This window comes from Myotis daubentonii, chromosome 4 (assembly GCF_963259705.1).
Source record: "Myotis daubentonii chromosome 4, mMyoDau2.1, whole genome shotgun sequence".
Lineage (NCBI taxonomy): Eukaryota > Metazoa > Chordata > Mammalia > Chiroptera > Vespertilionidae > Myotis > Myotis daubentonii.
In genome coordinates, this window is record NC_081843.1 from 25,239,622 (window position 1) to 25,265,793 (window position 26,172).

The 26,172-nt window shown below is 38.2% G+C and overlaps 2 protein-coding genes across 12 annotated transcripts in view; one reads left to right on the plus strand and one right to left on the minus strand.

Annotated features, from left to right (window-relative positions):
* Window positions 1–2,847, plus strand: part of NTAN1 (N-terminal asparagine amidase) — a 43,762-nt gene extending 40,915 nt beyond the window's left edge. For both annotated transcript variants that reach the window (XM_059693246.1, XM_059693244.1), the window contains one exon: window positions 2,209–2,847. In XM_059693246.1, the coding sequence (XP_059549229.1) occupies window positions 2,209–2,319 (111 nt within the window). In that variant the 3' untranslated portion in view covers window positions 2,320–2,847. The remainder of the gene's footprint in view (window positions 1–2,208) is intronic.
* PDXDC1 (pyridoxal dependent decarboxylase domain containing 1) overlaps window positions 1–26,172 on the minus strand; it is a 56,474-nt gene that overhangs the window by 22,938 nt on the left and 7,364 nt on the right. For 4 of the 10 annotated variants that reach the window (XM_059693230.1, XM_059693235.1, XM_059693236.1 and 1 more), the window contains 11 exons: window positions 19,990–20,063; window positions 18,936–18,998; window positions 16,606–16,686; window positions 13,009–13,155; window positions 11,646–11,835; window positions 8,544–8,612; window positions 7,919–7,997; window positions 2,842–2,926; window positions 1,919–1,967; window positions 1,665–1,766; window positions 444–569 (listed from right to left, as the gene is read on the minus strand). In XM_059693230.1, the coding sequence (XP_059549213.1) occupies window positions 444–569; window positions 1,665–1,766; window positions 1,919–1,967; window positions 2,842–2,926; window positions 7,919–7,997; window positions 8,544–8,612; window positions 11,646–11,835; window positions 13,009–13,155; window positions 16,606–16,686; window positions 18,936–18,998; window positions 19,990–20,063 (1,065 nt within the window). The remainder of the gene's footprint in view (window positions 1–443; window positions 570–1,664; window positions 1,767–1,918; window positions 1,968–2,841; window positions 2,927–7,918; window positions 7,998–8,543; window positions 8,613–11,645; window positions 11,836–13,008; window positions 13,156–16,605; window positions 16,687–18,935; window positions 18,999–19,989; window positions 20,064–26,172) is intronic. The other 6 variants (XM_059693231.1, XM_059693234.1, XM_059693238.1 and 3 more) reach the window with 3 other exon arrangements.

Genomic DNA, 26,172 nt, shown 5'->3' on the forward strand with positions numbered 1-26,172 from the left:
TTCATTTTTTAAAAACTATATTTTCACTAAATTCAGAGAGGAAGGGAGAGGGAGAAATAGAAACATCAATGATGAGAGAATCATTGATTGGCTGCCTCTTGCACGCCCCCTACTGGGGATTGAGTCCACAATCTGGGCATGTGCCCTTGACTGGACTCAAACCCGGGACCCTTCAGTCCACAGGCTGAAGCTCTATCCACTGAGCCAAACCGGCTAGGGCGACAATAGCATTCATTTTAACAAAGATGCTGGGACAATCTCAGCAGTCTCTCCCAAAACTCTGAACAAGAAGCATACATGCAGAGCTACTAATCCACTTGCTTATGAAACAGGAAATCCAGACAAGGTATTGGATGGAGAGCAAATGACTGAAGTATTTTTCTGACTCTGCTTTGCCATGGAGTATTATTTGTGACTCATTTAAACTTCAGATTTCTACTCACCAGCTGGCAGGCATGCTTAATCCTCTCCACAATCCCATCAAGTCCCAAGTACTGTAAAGACAACCACAGTGGCAGGGCACGGAGTTTGTCTGCTGGTTTATTTGATGTGAGACCGGCAACTAAAGTCTAAAAAAGCCAATATGAGTTTTTAATCAAAGTCAATGAAAGCATATAACAGAATTAACTAGTTACCATTTACTAGGCACTTAGTATGTGTCAGATGCTATGCCAGGCACTTGGCATGTATTATTCATTTAATCATCCAACAACTCTATAAAGTAACTATTCTAGACAACTTAACTCAGAAACCTTGCTTTGCCCGAGGTTTCATGTCTAAGATGTGACAAAGCCAGGATGAGGATCTAAATGAGTCATATCCCAGAGCCAGAGCTCTTAGCCACTCAAGAGGCAACCCCTTCCAAGGTTGTTCTGATCATCCTCAAATACTTGGACATTATCAATTGGGCAAGACATCAACTGTTGTAGCAAGAATCACTTAAAGCTTGTTTTGCATGAGCCTATCACTAACTGATCACTACCAGGACCATTCATCTACTTTGTTACAACCTTCTAGACAAGGTGGACTAAGCGCTTTCACCACTCCGAGAGGTGTGCCACTTCTGGGAACCTATTCTAAGGAAATAATTTGAAACATAGAAAGATGCTCATTATTTCAGTAACAAAAATTTGAAAACATCCTAAAAGTTCACAATTGGAGAATGATTAAATAGATCGTGGTATTGGAGTAATAGAATATGATGTAGTCATAAAACATCATGTGTTCTTCATATACACAGGGAAGTATGGGAAGAATAAGTAGAAAAAATACACGTGGTACAGTTTCACTTCTGTTAATAATAGTTTTTTGAAAGGGAAAAATCACAGAAGTGCCCTAACTGGTTTGGCTCAATGGATAGAGCGTCAGCCTGCGGACTCAACGGTCCCAGGTTTGATTCCGGTCAAGGGCATGTACCTTAGTTGTGGGCACATCCCCAATGGGGAGTGTGCAGGAGGCAGCTGATCGATGTTTCTCTCTCATCGATGTTTCTAACTCTCTATCCCTCTCCCTTCCTCTCTGTAAAAATCAATAAAATATATTTTTTTAAAAATCACAGAAGTGACATTAAGGGAACTTTTCACTATTCCCATTGTTTTTCTGTGTTTTTGCCCCCAGAACCAGTAATGACTATGAGCACTCCCTGCCAGTCAGAGTAAGCTTACCAAGGCAGGATCATCATGTTTATAAAGAGTGACTGCAGGAACCGCTGGCAAACCCAGCCACGGGCCTGGAGTCAACGTCATGCTATCACATTTGGTTGCAGCCTACCAAAGAGAGAACAGCTTCTTGTTAGACTATTAGAATACACGACACCCAACACCCTCCTCCATTCATAAAAACCACGAAAAGCCCCCAGGAATTAAAAGATTTAAAATTCCTTCTTTAAAATACAATATTTGGTAAATCAACAACATACCAGCACTGATGAGGAGACATAACCTAGAGCCAATGTTGCCAGATTCACACTGGAAGAAAAAAACACTAATCTAAGAACGAATTATTTACTGCTGCTTATTCTAAGTATGTATTTAAAGAAGAAAGAGAGAGAGACTCTGCTATCTTTCAGCTGTGTTATTAGTGTTTATAACAGCAACAGAAAATGTGGTACATGCAAATTTTAGGAATACCTTGAAAATGCATTTTAATAAAAATACAGTTCAGGGATATTTCCTACTTATTTGGTGTGATGGGTCTTGTATCTCACAGCCATTGTTTTCCGGTCATCTTTCCCAGAGGGATACAAAGAAGAAACCTACCGTGCATGATGTGCTGGATATGGACTACTTTGGTTGCCCTGCATCCTCTCCCCGCTCTTAGCAGCACTCCAATGACTTTCTGGGAAATCACCCCAATCTCCTTTATTGGACCACCGCTTTGGGCAGAGGAGACACCACCACCGGCTCCAGAGGTGGGCAAATAACCTAAACTACATTTCCCTGGCTACAGCGATTGGTATGATATTTTTCCTGGGGGCTTCTGACCCACTGGACACAAACTGGAAAAAAGGCTGGAGTTGCTGCAGCTACTTTGGACCATAACAGGAAAGTCTATCTATACATGGAGCCAACACAGAGGATATTAAACCAAGTGACTGATGGTGGTGTTGGGGGGTGGGGGGGAGGGGAGAATGACACACTGACTCCTGATTGATGTTGTGCCCGAAGCCAATTCCTAACACTGTTTGTTGTTAGTTATGTGAACCAATAATCTCTTCTCACTTAAGCCAATTTGGGTTTTCTTGTTATTTGCAACCCAAAGAGGTCTTAGTGATAAATGTCATGACAAAGTGAGAGCACTGTGTGCAGGCCACTCATGGAGCCAATCCCACCTTCCACTCACCCCTCCACATGAAGCCATATGCCATACTGCTCACAGAGTTCTTTCAAACGCCCAATCTTATCTGTGTGTCCTACCGCTGCAGTTCCTAGGATAAAGCACACACAAAAAGATACTAAAAGGAACAAATATTTTCTGAGTCTTTAAAGCATGATTAAAACTTTTATATACATTATCTCCCTGCAACTGAACTAACATTGTATCTCTTTTATTAAGATTTGAAAAAAAAAAAAGCCGAAACCGGTTTGGCTCAGTGGATAGAGCGTTGGCCTGCGGACTGAAGGGTCCCGGGTTCGGTTCCGGTCGAGGGCATGTGCCTGGGTTGCGGGCACTTCCCCAGTGGGGGATGTGCAGGAGGCAGCTGATCGATGTTTCTCTCTCATCAATGTTTCTAACTCTCTATCTCTCTCCCTTCTCTCTGTAAAAAATCAATAAAATATATATATAAAAAAAAAAAAAGATTTGGCTCAGTGGCCCTAACCAGTTTGGCTCAGTGGATAGAGCCTCAGCCTGCGGACTGAAGGGTCCCAGATTCGATTCCGGCCAAGGGCATGTACCTTGATTGCAGGCACATCCCCGGTGGGGGGTGTGCAGGAGGCAGCTGATCGATGTTTCTCTCTCATCGATGTTTCTAACTCTCTATCCCTTTCCCTTCCTCTATTAAAAAACAAACAAAAGATTTGGCTCAGTGGATAGAGTGTCAGCCTGCAGACTGAAGGATCCAGGGTTCCGGTCAAAGGCACATGCCGGGGTTGTGGGCTCGATTCCCAGTAGGGGATCTCATCATTGATGTTTCTATCTCTCTATCCCTCTCCCTTCCTCTGTGAAATCAATAAAAATATTTATTTTTTTAAAAAAGATCTTCTTTGTGGATTGGCTTAAAATCAACTTTTGCCAATTGATGCTTCGTTTTGAAGAGTGTGTATTCTCCATTATATGTATCTATAAAAAAGCTTGTAAATTGTGTTATTTAAATCCCCTCTATACTTATTTTCTATGTATTTGATTTGTTGTTTCATGAGAAATATATTGAAGTCTCCTACCAAGATTGTGAGCTTGTCAATTTATACTTGTATTCTATCAATTTTTCCTTTAGTCTGCCTTTATATAGTTCAAAGTTATGTTCATAAGCGTTCATAACTGTTATCTCTTAAATAATATGAATTACAATTAACATGAAGTCTATTTTATCTCACACTAACACTGCTTAAGTACTTTTGTTCTGTTAGCATTTGCCCCAGGGAGTCTGTTCTACCCTAACTTTTTAAAAAAATCATTATTGTTCAGATTATTACAGATGTTCCTCTTTTTCCCCTCATAGCTCCCCACCACCCAGTTCCCACCCCACCCCAGGCCTTCACTCCTCCACTGTCCTCGCCCACAGATGTAAGCTTTGTCCAATCTCTTCCCGCACCCCCCTCTACCCCTTCTTCCCGAGAATTGCCTCCGCTCCCTTTCTCTGCCCCTGATTCTATTACGTTCACCAGTTTGTTCTGTTCATCAGATTTTTTATTCTACCCTAACTTTTTGTCACTTTCTGGGTTATATTTAGGTGTATCCTTTTATGAAAAAAAAATACATAAATGAATTTGAGATGTTTTCAACCCAATTTGGAGGTTCTTTGTTTTAATATAGAACATGTATTTTGAAGTCAGTTTGAACATATTACACACTTTATTTAACCCATCCCCTTGGTAATTCGTTTACACTATAGCAGATCCTTCTTCTCAGAGCATAAGTAAAATACAGAGTCAAGTATTCTCCCAACTATCTTAAATTTCCAGTTAGCAGAATCCCACCTAATAAGATTTCAAACCCTCACCAACTGTCTCAAGTGATGCAAGTGGCTCTTGTGCAGGCTTTATGCTAGGAAAAGGGCTGAAAACTGTTTTCCCTACATACAGGACTGCCTCAATTTAAAAAAAAAAATCTTGACATATTTGTTTAGTTGAAACAAGAACAAAGGCCAGTGCATGGCCTGTGTCCCATGACCCATCGAAACATAAAGCACAGTGCTGTTTTAGTGACCTGACCACATTCAGATTCTCTTTTCAAGCTTTCTGGCAGCGTCTGCTGGCTCACCCCTGCAATGTATAATCATACTGGTAAGTCTCTCAGACGTGTCAACTGTAGCCTCTCCCATCTATCAAATGATTGAATATGGGCAGGTTTGTTTCTTTTTAAAGATATGACATGCTAAATCAGGCAGGAAGTGGTGGTTTTCCTAACTAACAATAAGGCAGATATGCATTTTTCTGATTATTTTAAAAATATGTATATTTTATTTATTTTTAACAGAGAGGAAGAGAGAGGGATAGAGAATTAGAAACATCAATGAGGGAGAAACATCGATCAGCTGCCTCCTGCACACTCCTTACTGGGGATATGCCCACAACCAAGGTACATGCCCTTGACTGGAATTGAACCTGGGACCCTTCAGTCCACAGGCCGACGCTCTATCCACTGACCCAAACCGGTCAGGGCTTATTATTATTTTTTAAATACAGTTGGCTGTCTGTGTCTGCACCCACAGATTCAAATCAACCGTGACTTTAAAATATTTGGGAAAAAAATCCCAGAGAGTTCCAAAAAGCAAAAGTTGAATCTGCCACACACTAAGCACTGTGCTAAATGCACACAAATGAAGTGATATGGAGGCATATCCTGCTGCAAGCCTGTATGTTATATGACTTTATACAGGGACTTGAGCACCTGTGGATTTTGGTGTCCACGGGGAGCGGGGGCCTTTAACCTATCCCCTGTAGCCAAGGGGCAACTCTAATTAGCTTTACTGACTGAAGTATAACTTGCATGCAATAAAATCCATTCATTTAAGTGTACGGTTCAATGAATTTTGCCAAATGTATCCAGTGTGTAACCACCAACACAATCAAGGTAGAGAATATTTCCATCACCCCAAAAGCTCCTTCCACGCCCCCTCACTCCTGAGGTGTCACTCTTTTCTTCGCTCCCCACTGGCCACAGTCCTGATCTGTTTTCTGTCACTGTACTTTTGTCCTTTTTTTTAGAATTTCATATCAATCATATGCTATGCAACTTCTGTCTGGCCTTTTGCAGTTAGCATGCTTTTGAAATTCATCCCCGTTGTGTATATTAGTACTATTCCTACATAGTGCTTAGCAGCCCACAAGATGGATACAACTTGTTATCCATTCATGAGGTAAAGGACACCTGGTTTGTTTCCAGTTATGAGTATTGCATACAATTCTTTGTGTGGACATATATGTTCTTTTCTCTTTGAAAAAATACCTACAAATGGGACTAATGGGTCATATGCTAATTTTATGTTTAATCTTGTGAGGAACTGCCACTGTTTTCCAGAGGAGCTGTAACATTATTTGCTCCCTACCAGCCGTGTATGAGTTCTGGGTGCTTTGTATTCTCACCAGCATTTGGCACTGTATTTTTTTTTCTTTCTCTCCATTCTAGCAAATATGTAATAGTAGCTCACTGTGGTTTTAATTTGCATTTCACTAATAACTAATGATGTTAAGCATCTTTTAAGTGATTACACATTCATATATTTTCTTTGGTGAAGTGTCTATTCAAATCTCTTGTTCATTTAAAAAATATTATTTGTCTCCCTAATACTAAATGGTAAAACTTCTTTATGTATTTTGATAAAGTCCTTGGTCAAAAAAATGTTTTGCAAATATTTCTCCCAAGTCTGTAACTTGCCTTTCATTTTCTTAACAGGTAGGGTATCTTGAGCAGCATAAGCCTTTAATCTGTGAAAAAGTCCAATTTATGGTTCATGCCTTTTGTGTCCTAAGATATCTTTGCCTAATACAAGATCACAAAGATCTTCTATATTTTCCTCAAGAAGTTTTAGTGTTGTGGCTCATATGTCTAGGTCTAGGAACCATTTATCATTAATTTTTGTGTACAGAGTGAGGTAAGGATTGAGGTTCAATCTTTTCTCCACATGGATATCCAATTGTTCCAAAACCACTGGTGGAAAAGACTATCCTTTCTCCCTTGAATAACCTTGGCATCTTTATAAAAACAATCAAGTGATCATATACATGTGAGTCTATTCTCTTCAATTAATCACTCTCTCTTTATTAGGGGTAGCTTTATAGTAAGTCTAAAAGTCAGATAGGGTAAGTCTTCCAATTTTGTTCTTTTCAAAATTATTTTGGCTAGTCTTAGATCCCTTGTATGTTCATATAAATTTTAGAATCATCTTATCAATTTCAATAAGATTCACCAATTTCTACAAACTGTGCTGAGACTTTCATATGGATTAAGCTGAATCTATAGAATAATTTGGTGAGATTTAACTTAATAATGTTGAGTCTTCCAATCATGCACATGACATATAATTCCATTCATTTGGGTCTTCTTGAATTTCTCTCAGCAACGTTTTGTAGTTTTCAGTGTACACATCTTGCATTTATTTCTTAAACTTATCCATGAAGTTCTCATTTTTTTGATGCTATAATGAATGACATTTTAATTTCAATTGTTCATCATTATCATACAAAATTCTGCAACCTTAATAGATTTGATTAGTTCCAATGGCTTTTCTTTGATTTCCTTTCTACCTGTACAATCATGCCATTTGCAAGTAAAGACATTTGATTCTTCTTTTCAATCTCTATGTTATTTAATTATTTTTCTTACCTATTAGTCTAGAACAGCGGTCGCCAACCTTTAGGACCTCATGGACCACCAGTTGGCAACCATTGGTCTAGAACTTCAAGTACAATGTTAAACACTATACGGCAAGCAGAGCAATTGCTGTCTACAAGATGCACATTTAAATATGACATTTCAAAATTCAACTTAGGAAAGAAGCACATGAAGGAAGGAGTAAAGAAGTACTTACAACCTTAATGAAAAAGTATACACACAAAAATAGCTCCTATAACAAACCAACAATTAAAGGGAATTAAATGAGCCAACTTCACTATTATAATTCTTACCACAATGCTCATACAGACTATCTTAAACATGTGGCACACAAACATTTCTTAAGACTTGGTCTTTTTTAGGCTAAGTACTTAGCCTCTCTCTTCTATTTTCAAAATGTAAGATTCACGTTCATGCTACCTACCAGCATTTGCAACAAGCAACAGGGGCAGTTTTCCTCGTTCAATATCATCTTTAATCAGTTTCTCCAGGAGGGCAACATCCTGGGATTAAAAGATAAATCATAAAAACATGAGGCAACCAGCATAAAAGATATTCAGTGAGAAATTACAACTTCCAAAAGAAGTACCTGACTCTCAAAATTAATCAATTTTTGACAATTTTTCTAGTTTCGATAATCATAGATGTGAAAATCAAATACTTTTCCTGAAGACAAACTAGAAAAATCAGTTAAATGTTATTAAAGTTAAAAATTGCATATATATAGCCAACATTTTCTAGTTTTAAACATATATGTTTAAAGAAAATGTTCTCTCAACCCCCCAAAACCAATAAAAAATGTATCTCTAATATTATCTCTAATGCATCTGAATTAATGTATAGAAAATCAAACTATCTTGAAAAAAGAAATGCAGAAATCCAAAACCTATCCCTTTTGCTCTGGCTTCAGTATGCAATGGGAAGATCAAAGCAATAAATGAATAAGCTAAAAATTATCTGGAGGCCAGCAAACAAAACTTCAGTTAAAAGAAAGACACAGTTTCAAAACACAATTCCATATTATTTTACAAACCAAAAGGAGAACTCACCATCTGATGCTGGGATCCAAACATAGTGTTACAGGGCACACGAGATAAGCAGGGGAAGGGTAAGCCAAGCTGTAAGAAGAAACATACAGTTTTACAAGAAAACTCTTTGTCACCATTCACTTATGCCCTTAAAGGATTGTAACTCCACCCAGCCTGTGTGGCTCAGTGGTTGAGCATCAGCCTACGAACTGGGAGGTCATGGTTCGATTCTTGATCAAGGCACATTCCCAGGCTGTGAACTCAATCCCCAATGGGGGACACGCAGGAGGCAGCCTATCAGTGATTTTCTCTTATCATTAATGTTTCTATCTCTCTCTTCCTTTCCCTTCCTTTCTGAAATCAATAAAAATATATATTAAAAAAAAGATTGTGGCTCCAAGACAAGTCATAATTATTCTTTTTAAACAATCTCTGTCCTTAGGAACCTTTATTATAAATAGATATTAAAGTACATCTAGAAAGTTAAGCCAAAAAAAGGGTGAATTTACAGGAGTTGTGATGTCTTATAAGAGGCCAGAGACAATGTAAAATTTTCTAAATTCTATATACCAAAAAACAAAACACTTACAAACTGGAAACAATTGAACCCTGAGCATTTGGGGGCATAATTTTAGGGTCCTTCCTCCAAACATTAGTAGCACCAGTTAAAGGCATTCAAAGAATACTTTATTTATGGGTCCATCCACTCCTAAAAATCAATAAACACGGACTTGCAGAGAAATGAAGTCAGTGTTATAAAGATAGCAATTGTCACTTTTAGCTTCCAAATCCTTTTTTCCCACCTAGCTTCCAAATCCTTGAGGAGTTTATAGTATTAGAAATTTTTAAACAGTTGCAGTCTATTGTTCTATATAACTAAACTTGGTAGAATTTAAAGACCAAAAATTTGCCCTAGCCAGTTTGGTCCAGTGGATGAGGGTCAGCCTAGGGACGAAAGGGTCCCTGGTTCCAGTCAAGGGCACGTACCTCAGGCGCAGGCTCCTCCTCGGCCCGGACCCTGGTCAGGGCACGTGCAGGAGGCAACCAATTGATATGTTTCTCTCACAACGATGTTTCTCTCTGTCTTTCCCTCTCTCTTCTACTCTCTCTAAAAAGATCAATAGAAAAATTTCCTCAGGTGAGGATTAACGATAAATAAATTAATTAATTAATTAAAGACCAAAAATTTAACAAGCACTTTATCCACACTCATTCCCCTTAAAGCAGTGGTTCTTAACCTTCCTAATGCCGTGACCCTTTAATACAGTTCCTCATGTTGTGGTGACCCCCAACCATAAAATTATTTTCGTTACTACTTCATAACTGTAATTTTGCTACTGTTATGAATCATAATGTAAATATCTGATACGCAGGATGTATTTAGGCAACCCCTCTGAAAGGGTTGTTCGACCCCCAAAGGGGTCGCGACCCACAGGTTGAGAACTGCTGCCTTAAAAGATTTATTTTTTAAATTATGAAAATGAAACCCAAATAAAACACACAATAAAAATAAAGAGAGAGAAATTAAAAGTGAAAATGCCCCATATAAAGTACCAATCTCCAGTTAACAGGTTAGAATGTAACCTTCCAGACATTTTCTAGATATATATTTTTCTAGTTATAAAAACACTCATATAAGTATGTAAACACTTTTTAGAACATGAACACATTAATACTGCTCTGCCACTGCCTTCCTCACTTAACAGAATACTGTCACACATCTTTTGAAGATAGGACTGCTGTCCCAAGACAGCCTCAGGTCCATAAGAGCCTAGCCTACAGTAGTACTCAATAAGCAATTTATTTCATGTTTCTATAGGGATATTACAAAACTCCCCATTTTTTTTACACTCTCAAGAAGAGGACACGATTTCTTGCCACTAGTGACCACAGCTCTAAATCAACTAAGTCCTTGAATTTCCTCCATCTATCTCCCCAGGGCTCCTTCACCTTAAAAAAGACAAACTCTCCAATCCTAAGGGTTTTGCCTTAAAACATTTTTGGCCAAGAGATTTCATTTCTTTTCTCAAGGTAGCCCTCTAATGGGACTATGTGCACTATGAACTTTAACCCTACCAGACCGCAGTACCGATTTTTCGGTAATTTCCACACAAAGGTGGAATATTGGCGCTAGATGAAAGGTAGACCTATTTTCTACAATGTCTCCAAGTTCCATCTTATTCTAACCACTTGTTTGCATCATGTGTTTTTTTCTATATCATGTTGGTTTTTTCTCTTTAATGCTCAGGAGCCCAGGTAGGTATAGGGGACAGTTAGGTTCAGGGCCTCAGGTCTGGTAGGATTAAGAATGGTAATAATGCCCTTTGATCTAGTAATTCTAGATTGACTCTGAAAGTTTATCTGAGAAATATATCCCTAAATATAGACAAAGCTTTACGCACAAAGATATCCATAACAGCACTATGCATAATAGCACTGGTCATAGAAATGGTCATAGAAAGCAGAAGAATGCAAACACTCTAATTGTCCAAAAAAGAAGCAGTCAGTTAAAATACTACTGTACACTCACTACTATATATTATGAAGACATTAAAATAAGCTTTACTTGCCCTAGCTAGTTTGGCTCAGTGGATAGAGTGTCAGCCTAAGGACTTAAGAGTCCTGGGTTTGATTCTGGCCAAGGGCACATGCCTTGGTTGCACGCTTGATCCCCAGTAGGAGGCGTGCAGGAGGCAACCAATCAATGATTCTCTCCCATCACTGATGTTTCTATCTCTCTCTCCCTCTCCCTTCTTCTCTGAAGTTAATAAAAATATATTTTTTTAAAAAGCTTTACTTTAAAGAATTGCAAAACATGATTTGTACCTATTAAGTGAAAAAAGTCAGATATAACCATGTAAAGTCTTTTTGACTGAAGTCTGGAAAGAAAGAAAAATGTTGACTGTGATGGACTGCCTTTGGGTAACTAAAAAATTACATATCTAAATTCATTAATATACAATTATATGTTTTCTTATAATGACAAAACAAGCATAGAAAAAACCCATCTTTCTTTTCATTTGAAAAGAATAGCAGCTAAAGAAATGCGTGTACATACTTCTAAAAGTTCCAGGACAGAACGAAACATCTAATCTTTAAAATGTCCATCTTACGCCACATTACCTGATTACAAAGATACTGGCCCAGGCCAGGCCTAGCAGCAGCACTAAGATATATGACAGGTTTCTTGTTATATAACACATTGAACCCATCCACCACAAAGTCTTCATAACGAGAATGAATGGCAAGTCTACAGATCTTTGCAAGTCCTTCTCTTTCATCTTCATGGAAATAAGCACAGCCATTTTCATACCTGTTAAGAGACACCCATATATTAATATGTTCTTATCGCTGGTTAACTCTGATTTTATATCCCAGTTTTGTAATCAAGGAAGTAATTATTTTCTCAGCCTAGAAACTGTCACCTAGATCAGTTAAGGAGATAGGAATCCCCCTAATTTTAGATGGCTGACAACTCCTTACAGTTGGAGGTTATAAGGAACAGAGGCAATGACCCTTCATCCAGCCCCAACTCCATAAAAAGCATTAACAATGAAAATCAGTAGAGAACAGGAAGTTCCTCAAATATAAAAAGGCTGAACATCATGGTTTTGGTTTATTCTACAAGGAGCTAGCACTGGGTAATGCAGGCATGGTTCCTGTAAGAGTTTTAGCTCTAAAACATCCAAAGTAAATAAAATTGTCAAAAACACTGGTCAGGCTAACTTTTGCTTTCACTATTATCTACATGGGACCTTTCATTCTTCTTAATCTCCTAGAGAGGAAGGGAGAGAGACTTTCAATTATAGGTATATTTTTATTATAATGGAAAAAAATTTCTTCTTTGCAATATAGTTAAGCAAACTTATACTCAAGCCAGGCCAACCTCTTTCCCAACATCTAAAAGTGAGTCTCCCAAGTTAAATGTTCCAATGTTAGGCAAACATTCCTTTTCCTTAAAAGTAATAACATAAAAATACTACTGGTCCAATGTCTTCTGCGGAATCCGTAACTTGCTATTATTCCTTAATAAGACCATCATTACCACAGTATAAAGCAAATTTCAATTTCAAAACACACACTCATCTTCCTTATGGCAGCATTTCCTTTCTACTAAAGCACAGGCTACTTTGATTAAAAATATTTTAATATGTTTCACTGCTTTACCTTCTATTGACATGTGTCAATTAGCAATTCTAAAAATAAGGAACTGCTGACATTATCCAACATGCATGTGCTTATGTTCTGAGCTGTTTACATGTATTAATTCATTAGCTCATTTAATCCTCACATAAAATAGATATTAATACTATCCCCATTTAGTAAATGAGGAAACTGAGGCATGAAAAGGTTAAGCAACCCTTCTAAGAGGAAGAGAGAGAGGCATATTTGAACCTAGGTAGTATAGCTCCAGACAATATCTGTCACAATCTATACCCAACTCATTAATATCTTATCGGAAACAAAAGACTCATAATGTCTTTACCTGAAAATTCTGCACAGCCATAAGGTAGTGTCCGAAAGTATCCTAGTTGTAAGTTTTCTCAGCCTCTCTTTGTCCAGAGTTGAAATATAAGCTCCCAGACTATGCCCCAAAAGAGCTATATGACCTTGTTCTCCAATATTCTGGACTCTGTTAATCAAAATTCATTAGATAAAAATAAGGCTTAGTAAAAATAAAACTTTGAGACAGTACTCCACAGAATTTTCTTTTCTTTTTAAAACCTCATCTGAGGATATACATACATTTTTTAGGAAGAAAGAAAAAAAATATAGATATATATTATTGATTTTTTTACAGAGAGGAAGGGAGAGGGACAGAGAGTTAGACATTGATGAGAAACATCAATAAGCTGCCTCCTGCACCTCCCACTGGGGATGTGCCTGCAACCAAGGTACATGCCCTTGATCGGAATTGAACCTGGGACCCCTCAGTCCGCAGGCCAAAGCTCTATCCACTGAGCCAAACCGGTCAGGGCTAGAATATATTTTTTAAATTGATTTCAGAGAGGAAGGGAGAGGGAGAGAGAGATAGAAACATCAATGATGAGAGAGAATCATTGATCAGTTGCCTCTTACAAGCCCTACATCGGGGATCAAGCCCGCAACCTAGGCATGTGCCCTGACCAGAATCGAACCGTGACCTCCTGGGTCATAAGTCGACGTTCAACCACTGAGCCACATCGGTTGGGCAATATATACACAATTTTTAATCCTCACCCAAGGATGGATGGATGGATATATGGATATATATATGTATATGTGTATGTATGTGTGTATATGTGTGTGTGTATGTGTGTGTGTGCATATATAATTGATTTTTAGAGAGAGGGAGAGGGAGAGGGAAGGGGGGAAGACAGAGAGAGAGAGATAGGTAGACAGAAACATTGATGTGAGAGAAAAACATCGATTGGTTGCCTCCCAGATTAAACCCACAACCTAGGTATAGGCCCTGACTGGAAATCGAACCAGCAACCTTTTGGTATGGGATGATGCTCCAACCAACTGAGCCACCCCACAAGGGCCCACAGAAATTTCTGTCAGACTGAAAATTCACTTAATGGCCTAGAAGGCACAAATTCAGATAAATTTAGAAAATTTAATGCCTATAAGGTATTGACAGTCTGGGGGGAAAAATATTTTAAAAACTAATTCCTAGGATATAAACATCCTTCTTTTTATTGAATATCTACTAAATATACAAATTGTTTGTGAATAATTTTCTCCTAAAATATTTTTAAAACTAAGTACCGGTCATAAGAACTATGGAGGGTAGAGCTAAATGTGCAGAAAACAATTTTTTAAAGAATCATTACATGAAGATCAATTCTCCTCATTAGCTATTTATAACAATAATTTAGCAAATTCAAGGGGAACTAGGTATTCTTTTATATATAATTTAAATGGATGAACTAATTGCCCTTATAAAAAATAAGTCAATTTTTAAAAAGTCAAAAAATCAAACAGGATACTGGGCAAAAGATACAGTTGATAGAAAAGGAAATATAAATGGGTTTTTAAAACATGCAAAAAGATACTTAACCTGGTTAATAAGAGAAATTCAAATTAAAATTATGCTGAAATATCATTTCTCACCTATCAGACTGGCAACAACTCTTAAATCTAACACTCTCACAGGCAAAGGTGGGGGTCCCACAGTGCTGGTGGGACCGTAAACTGGCACAGGTTCCATGGAAGGAAATTTGGCAATATCTATTAAAATTAGAAATACACAAGATATCTTGCCCAGGGATCCCACTTTAGAACTTTAATCTCCAGAAATATTTGCTTCTCTAAGAAATAATACAGGTACAAAGTTATTGGCTACAGCAATGTTTGTAAAAGTAAACCACAAAAAGGAGACTAGTTAGCCCTGACCGGTTTGGCTCAGTGGATAGAGCGTCAGGCTGGGGACTGAAAGGTCCCGGGTTCAATTCTGGTCAAGGGCATGTACCTTGGTTGCAGGCACATCCCTAGTAGGGGGTGTGCAGGAGGCAGCTGATCGATGTTTCTCTCTCATGGATGTTTCTAACTATCTCTCTCCCTTCCTCTCTGTAAAAAATCAATAAAATATGTTTTTTTAAAAAAGGAGACTAGTTAAATAGAATATGTTCATCCATTCAAAGTAAAACCAAACAGCTCTTTTTTTTTTTAATATATTTTTATTGATTTTTTACAGAGAGGAAGGGAGAGAGATAGAGAGCTAGAAACATTGATGAGAGAGAAACATCGATCAGCTGCCTCCTGCACATCTCCTACTGGGGATGTGCTTGCAACCCAGGTACATGCCCTTGACCGGAATCAAATCTGGGACCTTTCAGTCCGCAGGCCGACGCTCTATCCACTGAGCCAAACCGGTTTTGGCGAAACAGCTCTTTTTTAAAAAAATATATTTTTATTGATTTCAAAGAGGAAGGGAGAGGAAGAGAGAGACAGAAACATCAAGGATGAGAATCATTGATTGGCTGCCTCCTGCACGACCCCTACTGGGGATTGAGCCCACAACCCAGCATGTGCCTTTGACTGGAATCGAACCCAGGACCCTTCAGTCCACAGGTCAATGCTCTATCCCCTGAGCCAAACCAGCTAGGGCCCAAACATCTCTTAAAGGAGAAAACACCTGTGTATTGATATGCAATGAACTCTAAGACATAAATTTAAAAAGCAAGGTACTGCCGAAACCGGTTTGGCTCAGTGGATGGAGCGTCGGCCTGCGGACTGAAGGGTCCCAGGTTCGATTCCGGTCAAGGGCATGTACCTGGGTTGCGGGCATATCCCCAGTGGGAGATGTGCAGGAGGCAGCTGATCGATGTTTCTCTCTCATTGATGTTTCTAACTCTCTGTCTCTCTCCCTTCCTCTCTGTAAAAAATCAATAAAATATATTAAAAAAAATAATAAAAATAAAAATAAAAAGCAAGGTACAAAACAATGTGCACAGTATTTGTGTAATGGAGGGGGCGAGTAAGGACATTTTGCTTGTGTATACACACTCATAAAATATCTCTGAGAAATACAACATTGTCTGTCTCTAAGGAGAATACAGAGAGGCTGAGGTAAAAAGGAAAACTGCCTTTGTGTACTCTTTTATCTTTGAAATTTGAACCAGAAAAAAGCATTACTTATTCCAAAAAAATAAATTTAAAAGAATTAAAGATAAAATGAAACTGAATAGCTAAACAGATGAAAATAAAAATAAAGCAAATGGATGATTCATGGCAATGGTCTCCCACCAATCAATTCAGCTGCAGCAATTCTTGGCAAGCGCAAGCACAAGTGCAGGAGCAGGAGCCATAAGTAGGAAAGTGCACAGCCATTGTTCTTTGGTCCTTTTGCCAGCCCCTTGCAAAGATATGATACCATAAAAACTGTAGAATTTAGGTTGAGTAAATGCCTTCCTTTTACAAAATATATTATGTAAAATATGTAAATTTCTCTCTGAAAAGAAAAAAATGAAGATCCTCTTGATATCATATGAATGAAGCATAGTCTATCATTTCAGCAATTTGCAAGAATGCAATCACTTTCAAAATCAAGAACACATAATACTGTCACAAAGAGAAGCTGCCAACCGTTCTCCATTACCGGGCACTCTGGGGCTCCTCATCTTCATCTCCGTGCATCAGATTCTGAACTAACTGGAGGATGCTCACCATATCTTGTCCACTGCAGAATAAATAAAGACTTGATGGACAGGTAGAAATAGCACGTATCCCCCACCACTCTCTATTCTTTCATCCAAATAGCTTTGGTAAGTTTTTTTGAGTAAGAATGTGTTTGAGATACAGTATACATCTTTTAAAAACAAGCCTCAAATTATTAACTGGCATTTTGAATACAATCTTACTTGTGATTAATTAAATCTTCTACTTAAATCTGAGATTGAAATTTTTAAATTTCACCAATATTGCTTAAGAAATATTTCTCTACCTGTTCATTTGAATCCTGGAGAATAAGCATGTCATAAGAGCCAAAATAGTCCTTATAAGATGCTAAAGGTCACAGAAGCAGCAAGAATACTCCAATGTCACTGGTATATCTAGTTTCCCTCCATGTAGACATCTTGTCTGCTTGTTCTAACAGACTTAAACATGTAATGCACACATCATTTTTACCACTTCTTCTCCAAACTGGGAAACTGGAGATCTGCTTAGAGTATACTAGTAAATAGATTTACTTCTATTCAACATAAGTTATTAAGTGCTCATCACATGAGGTGGTGAAAACTTCTGGGAAGAATGTGAATGACTAAAGTAGTTAGCAATGTCAAATTGAACACATGTAATGTGAAAATATTATTGCTCCATTAGCAAGAGTATGACTAATAAAAAGTTCTCTCTTCTGAAAAAGCAGCACTGTCAGAACAATGCCCCAATACCCATCCTCCCCAAGGTGCTGATGTTCACAGCAGTGGGGCCCTGGTCCTTGGACACAGTGTAGAAATTTCCTACCATTGTCCCAATAATGTAAAATAAAATTAATCATATACTTAAAAGTTATGACTTAAATTTATATTACAAATGATATGCTATGCTATGTGCCTAGCCACAGGACTTGAGCAAGCTATTGAAACTCCCTAAGTCCTTACATTAAGAAATTGTGAGGATGCAATCAGACAGTGTATGTAAAGCATTTAAGGCTATGCCTGGCATAGTGCCATCTCAGATGTTGGCTATTAGCACTAAGTGTGAATATGCCTGACCAGTAAGTAGCCTTAATGCCCTCCCATTCTGAGAATTACAGATAGTCTTGGTGGTATCTCTTCTGGGAAAACTGTGGAATCAGTAGAGCCCTTTAATTCCCTTTAGGAAATTTAATTCCCTGAGGAGATTTATAGGACTGGTTTCTGTTCTGACCTGTAGAAGACGCTGCATGCACACTGAGAGGGCTTCAAATCAGCACCATTCAAGCCCAGCACAAGTAGCTCAGTGGTTGAGCGCTGACCCACGAAATAAGAGATCACCAGTTCAATTCTTCGTCAGGGCACATGCCCAGGTTACAGGCTCAATCCCCAGTAAGGGGTATGCAGGAGGCAGCCGATCCATGATTCTCTCTCATCATTGATGTTTCTATCTCTCTCTCCCTCTGCCTTCCTCTCTGAACTCAACAACAACAACAAAAAACAACAAAAAATTCAGCACCATTCAAGCTACAAGTAGGAGTGCCTATTTTAATATTGGTATCTGGGTGTGTTAGATGTGACATTATTGTCACATTGTGGTCCTTCCCTTCCTCCTCACTTCTCTTTTGCAACCTTATACATATTTATATTCAGGTCAAAGGACAATTTAAGGGAGTTGTAATGTTTACCTATGTGCAGGTTCCTGGTCATAAAAAAAAAGCTTGTATGAAGGAACCTTGGCTGAAATTTTAATTGCAAACCGAGTACTAACATTCTGTGAAAATTTTAGTTAGATAACTTCTTATTTTTCTGACATTTCCCCTGCTAGCTCAAACCATAAATACTAGACAAATTTGTTTTCATTGTAAAAAAAAAAAAAAATGTTCTGTCATTAAATGGTTAAAGTTGACATTTTTCCTTTCATTTTACTGTATTATAAAAATAATAAATCTTACCAAATTAAAATATCTCACACAATAATGCTCAGTGTACCATGCAGATTACAGGTTTCAAAGATAAACTAAGTATGATATTCAACTCATAATTATAAATTTGTGCATTGCTTTTGATTCATGATATTGTGTTAAATTCTGAATGGGAAAGGGGAAGAAGCAGGCAGGCTTGGCATTATCACAACCAGACAACAGCATTTCAGTTTTCTACTTACATTGCTTATAACTCTAAATTTGCTTTTTACTCAATAACACTAAAATTGTAAATCAATGATGGCAAAATCTTTGTTTAAAGAAAATGTATACCCAAACCAAAGGTACTTATCTTTATTTTCACCTACCTGCCTTGGAGTGGCCCTGGAATATCCCCTGATAGTTTTCTTCCATTTTCCTCCTCTGTTCTTCTAATTTAAAGGAAAATGAAAAATTATTCACTTTATCATATCAAATTTTTACCATTTGAGCATGCAAGCATGTGATGATCCTATATAATAAAAGCCTAATATGTTAAGTGTCCGGTCAACTGTTCAACCAATCAAAGCGTAATATGCTAATGACATGCTAAGGCCGCTCAACCATTTGCTATGACATGCACTGACCATCTGGGGGCACACAGTTGACCGGTCAACGAGTCGCTATGATGTGCACTGACCACCAGAGGGCAGATGCTCTGACCGGTAGGTTAGCTTGCTGCTGGGGTCCAGCAGATCGGGACTAAGAGAGACAGGCCGGACACGCCCTGGAGCCCTCCTGTGGTTCCTCCATGGCTGGCCAACCTCCCGTGTCCTTCCCCGGCCCCAATCGTGCACCGGTGGGGTCCCTCAGCCTGGCCTGCACCCTCTCACAATCCAGGACCCCTTGGGGGATGTAGGAGAGCCAGTTTCAGCCCGATCCCACAGGCCAGGCCAAGGGATCCCACTGGTGCACAAATTTGTGCACCAGGCCTCTATATTATCTGTAATTTCTTAGTAACTGATGTAGAATTTAAAACACATTTATCATATCTCTCCCTCCCTGTTTATCCTTTGCCCCAGCCCCCAATTTGGGGTATAATTTGAGTTTCAGGAAAAGAACATGAAACCCATTTCTTGGTTAGTTGATGCCTTATATGACCTTAATTTACAGTAAGAAATATTTATAGTTTCAAATCAATATATTGAGTAAATTAAACTCTTAATAGGCAGACTTGAAAATTATAAGTCCTGCCCCTCAATTTCAAAATCCTTTAATTACAAAGCATCTTCTACCCAAAACAAATACCAAGTTCAAAGTCAGCAGAAGCTAAGCGTGACATTCTGAAACCCAGAGGTGTTTATAACAACAGGAAACCAGTACCACCAGTTTCATAACAGACTGAACATGTTTAACAAGGTCACTTCTGTTCCACAGGCTCACCTCTGACTGTCCTCTAGCATCTTCATAGCCTCCTTCAAGTTTTTTCCCATTTCAGCTAATGCAGGATCTGCTATCTAGGAAACAAAATTTTTAAAGGTTCAACTTTGATGATCCCTATCACTTCTACAACACAATTCACCCAGAAAAACAAAACACATGAATTTATTATAAAGTACATGCTGGATTTAAAAATGCCAACAGTAAAGCCTGGCTGGCACAGCCCAGCCCACATGGCTCAGTGGTTGTGTCGACCTGTGAACCAGGAGGTCACGGTTTCAATTCCTAGTCAGGGCACATGCCTGGGTTGCAGGCTCCGATCCCCAGTGTGGGCGTTAACCAACTGTGTCTCTCCCCCATCGATGTTTCTCTCTCTCCCCCTCCCTTCTACTCCCTCTAAAAATCCATGGAAAAATACCCCCGGATAAGAATTAACAACAAAAAAGTCCACCAGTTCCTCTCCCCAGGGAAAGTCACTTTAAGTTTGATATTTATCTTTCCAAATTTTTACCTTACTTATATGCACCTCTGCAACTTGCTTTTTAAAAAAACTTTATAGTGAATATGGTTCCACATCAGTATGTCTATTTCATTTTTCTTAGTGCTGACACCTATTCCATTCTATGGATGTACCATCATTTAACCAGTCCTGAATTAATAGGCCCTTGGGTTAGTCCAGTTTTTCACTCTTAGAAGGTTCAGAAAACTATATAGTATGCTATTTATTTTACTGTTGCAGTAGGCTGAGAAATGGCCCCTCAAACGTTATTTACACCTAATCCCTGGAACTTATAAATGTTACCCTTTATGGCAAAACTTCGAAGATATGATTAGGTTAAGGCTCTTGAGATGTCAAGATTACCCTGAATTATCCAGGTGGGCCCTAAATGCAATCACATGTACCCATATAAGAGAGAAGTAGAGGGTGACTAAACACACACACACACACACACACACACACACACACACACACACACACTCCATCTATGTAACGATGGAGCAGAGGGAGATACGAAGATGCTTGCCTCAACACTGGAGTGATGGGGCCACAAACCAAGGAAGGAGCGCTGGCAGGCAACATAAACTGAAACAAGAAAAGAAGGAACTCTCCCCTAGAGCCTCTGAGGGAGTGCGGCAGCCCTGCCAATACCCTGATTCAGCCCAGTGATGCAGACTTCAAATTCTGGGCTCCTGAACTGCGACACAATCATTTCTATTACTCTAAGCCACCCGGTTTGTGCTAATTTGTTACAGCAGCCACAGGAAACTGAGACACTCATAAATCTCTAAGTTCTCTATAAACTCTAGACGCTCACACAAGCTGGTAAGAATGACTGCCTCCGGAGAAGAGAACTGAAGATGGGCCTAGAAGTCAGAGGGTGGCTTTTCAGTCCACACCCTTTTGTTCCTTTTGGATTTTAGTACCAAGTGTACATCTATCTCCCATCAAAAAATAAAAATAAAAAATTTAAAAATTTGTGCAGAAGTAAAACAAACACATCCTTTTTTTCCCCTTCTTAATCTCCATAGCATTTTTATTGCCTTGAATCTCTATATAGTGTCAGCTGGTTATAAATCCTTATAGAAGCTGTCTTGTTCTGCTCTAAGTCTTGAGGTGAATTTATCTTTTCTCATATTGCCTATGGTCCTTAGTAGTATCTTATTCGGAGGAGGTGTGCAATAAGTTGAATTTGGTTTTACATTACCTCCTCACTGTGTGCTCTATTGCTGCAGCTCCTGTGAGAACAGGAAGGGATTGCAGCTTCAATTCTCCCATCCGAGTCTTTCTCTATAGCACACACACTCATTCAGTGGACTGTCTTACAATTAAATTGTTCTTTCTACTCTTATTTAGGAATTGAAGTGGGGGGGGGGGAGAAAGAAAGAGGGAAAACATTTATAGTTAAATTTTGGAGTGAATTCCATGTGAACATGATTTGCCTTCAATGCTGTAAACACTCATGTGCTTGTTGTATTAATTGGATATCCAAAATATAAAATGTTATCTAGTTGCAGAAAAATATTAGGTTCTAAGTCAAGAAGTGCCCTAAGAAAAATATATATTTACTAGTTGGTTCCTTAAAACGAAAAGCCATGCCTCCATAAGCTTCAGGGGAGGGCAGCCACTACTATCTTATTTCTAGTTCTTATCCACAGTGCCAGACAATGTATACAAGAGGTTGATAAAGCATGCTTGAAAGCTGAGAATTTTTTTAAGTGATTGTAGAACAAAGTGTGACAACAAAAATTACATTTACTTTCACATGAATAGGGATAAAAATAATAACTCAAACTCTGAATTAAGACATTACTGTTTAAAAAAGCTAAGTTTATTTTTTAAAAAAAGGAAAGGAAGGGTTAAGGGTGGCTAGACTGTAGCATCAGAAAGCAGATCTAGGGTCCACTGAAAAGGGGCACAAGGGAACTATTCAGGGAGATGGAAATGTTCCCTGTCTTCACTATCCTGGTGGTTATATCACTGTATACATCTGATGAAATGCAAACTATATAATTACAGTGGGTATTTTTTACTGCATATAAATTGTCCCTCCGTTTTTTTTTTTTTAATCTCTATTGATTTTAGAGAAAGAGAGGAAGAAGTGGGGCAAGAGAGAAAGAAACATTGATTTATTGTTCCAGTTATGCATTCATTAGTTGACTCTTTTTAAAATAAATTGTATTTATTCGCTTGAGAGAGAGAGAGAAGGAGAAGGAGAGAGGAGGAGGAGGGAGAGGGAGAGGGAAAGGAAGAGAGGGAGAGGGGGGAAGGAGGGAATGAGGGAAAGAGAGAGAGAGAGACATCAATTTGTTCCACTCATTCATGCATTCACTGGTTGATTCTTTGTATGTGCCCTGACTGGGGATCGAACCTGTAACATTGGCCTATTGGGACGATGCTCCAACCAACTGAGCTACCCAGCCAGGGGTCTATCTCAATTTAAAAGGAGGGTATATTGATTTAAAATCAATTTAAAATAAATATTAAGTAAATAATAGTACAAGTGGTACACAGACATGACAAAATTCACAAAGATGGTATATAAATAACTGTATTTGAGAAATATAGAGCTAAACCTTAAAGAAAAGCAGCTTCCAGAAAAAAAGAAAAAGGAAGTCTACAATGTAATTTTAAAATATATAAATCGCAACATTCATAAATAACAGGAGTATATAATACTGTTGTTTAAATAAAATTTTTTCAGGAGAGGAATGTTCATAAGGGTGGGGGACGGGGTTCCAGGACTATTGACAGAAGAAAAACTAAAGCATGTGAGACTACCTACCAGCTGCTCATCTCAGACAGAAGACCTTGGTGTTACTAAATGCTAGTGTACAATGTATGCATTAGATGTATAAAAACATCACCACCTTTCTTCAACTGATCAAAGTGATCCAATAAAGCTACAAATTTCTGTGTTTCTAACAACTTTCTAAACAAGGTTAATCCTGAATTCTGTTACTCATGCAACTCTCAACTCTCCAAAAATCCTATTATTTTCCTCCCAGATGAAAACACAAACCATGCCTACTATCTAGCACTAGTACCCCCAATGTTATTCACCTCTGAGAAGCAACAAGAATACAGCAGCAGCTGCTCTAGGAACATAGCTGTTCCTCATGTGTCAAAGATGAGAGAAAACAACAGGAATTCTCTGGAAAGTTGATATAGTGCCTTGCAAACCTGGCTACCTTACGGAGGCTCAATTTAAACATACTTTTGCCTGATTCAACAGAAAAGTATTTACTTAAGAACTGGGCACTTTTGTCCCTATCATTTAAGAACTGGATACTCTTTAAAAATCTTATTTTTAATTATCATGGACTCTATGGTTGAGTGTGTTTGTAAGAACGTGAAGACACTGTAATTACTGGCTCATTGAGCATCATAATATTCTTAGTTGAAAAAGATATGCAACTATTGCATAAGGTGCTAGTATCTAACCTTACAAATTCCTCAAAAAGAGAGGCAGAAAAGAATACGGGGAAAAATATACAACAGAAGTAAAAATCTAGTAGAGGTAAGGAGGCAGCAAAGTTAGTATCATTGCTCAAACCTGTCATAGAAGTATGTGGAAGGAAAAAAAAGGCATTCAAATCACTCGCCTTAAAATACATGCTGGGAATGCCAGGAATACATTTCAAATAAATGTATTCCTAGAGACCTCTATCTCTGGAGAATCAATTCGCTTAGACATATCATGAGTAAATGCTTCCCAGTAACTACACAGATGGAAAAATACCACACATCAGGCAAGCTCTATTTTAAAACATTTATGAGCTTATCTGGAATCACACACTTATTCTGGAATAAAAACAAAATTGCTTAAAAAGAAGCATGCTCTAGTCACTGGAAAAAATAAGTCTTTCATTGAGATATGCCTCTTATAAGGGAGTTTGTCCTAGGACTTGTTGGGGGATCCAACCACAAAGATAAAGCTATCCATTGTCCTTACCAATATCATTATTTCCAAAATTGAATTAGAATTATGTAAGATTAATTTTGCTAGCTTTATCTTAAATATAATAAGAAGAATTCTGAGGAAAGGAACCCATCAATTCTTGAAGCCTCTGTATATCTATGAAACTTCAGACTTTAAGGTTGAACTGTGTAAAACTGCCAATATTCAACTGTTTTTAATGCACAAAAAGAGCAATTTCATATGATTCCACCTAATATAATGTCCAGTCCAGAAAGTAATTCATGGTCAATAGGATCCGGAAAGGCTCACTGTAGCTAAAATTATTTTTTAAATCCTCACCTGAGGATATGTTTTATTGATTTTAGAGACAGAAAAGTATAGATTGGTTGCTTTCTGTACGTGCCCCCACCAAAACCTAGGTATATGCACTGACCAGGAATTGAACCAGCAACCTTGTGGTGCACGGGACAACACTCCAACCAACCTGCCAGGGCTGTAGCTAAATATTTAATGTCACTGAGGTTCACTTTCAAAGTGAAGGCTTTATTATGCTGTTTCTGCTTTTCTGCATATAGGGGGAAAATTACATTAGAAAAGTTTGATCTTCCCTTGGTCATTTTAAACTCAAAATGCATTTTCTACTAAAATAAAATGTGGATAGAACTCCAGGCTAGACCACAAGAACTATCTACCTTGCTGCTGTTAAATACTTAATATTTGCCACTAAGCAAAAAACTATTGCAATAATAACAGAAAATAAATAAATAGATTAGATTAGAAACAACTGCATGGCCCTTGAATATTGCTTGAAAAGAATGGACTTATTTAAGCTAGATAAATTTCTCCACTCACAAAGAGATTTTTTTGGGGATAAATTATATTTCTCAAAGGAATTTTTGGACATTTTCAAAGTGACTGGTGGTATCTTTTCTATACCTGATTTAACTTCAGAAGATGAAATGGCTTTCTTGTCCCTTAATTTATATTCTACTAACAATAATGAGACACAATCATGTTATAAAGTAAAAATCTGCATTACACTTACATTTTTTAAAATTTGGATTGATTTTGAGAGAGAGAGAGAGAAAGAAACATCAATGTGAGGGCAGAACATTGATCAGCGTCTCCTGCATGCTACCCACCTGGGATCAAGCTGGCAACACGGGCATGGGCCCTGATCGGAAATCGAATCTGCAACCCTTCAGTGCATGGGAAAATGCTCAACTTACTGAGTCACACTGGCCAGGGATATACTTACATTTTTAAAAAACTCTACAAAAGTCATGATTCTGAATGAAATATTCTACCCAAAAAATCTCTTCTACAACACTTTCCCTGGTCACTTACTCAATGTTCTGCACCCCCCACATATACACAATTTGTTTCTTATTTTCTGTGGTATTTCTTTTACCCCTCCTTGCTGTCTAAGGATTTGTCTAAACATTTATACATACATATACCCCTTATCAGAACATAACCTCCTGCAGAGATCATGTCTCCTTTACCCTGTGTCTTTCTCAACACTCAGCACTGGGCTTTGACCATAGTTGGCTTTCAATAAAAGTCACTCAGCCCGGCCAGTGTGGCTCAGTGGTTGAGTGTTGACTCATGCACCAAGAAGTCGCTGGTTTGGCTCCCAGTAAAGGCACATGCCCATCTTGTGGTCTATCCCCAGTAGGGGGTGTGCAGAAAGCAGCCAATCAATGCTATCTCTCTTCTTACCCCTCTCTCTGAAAATCAATAAAAAGATATTTTATTGTGTGTT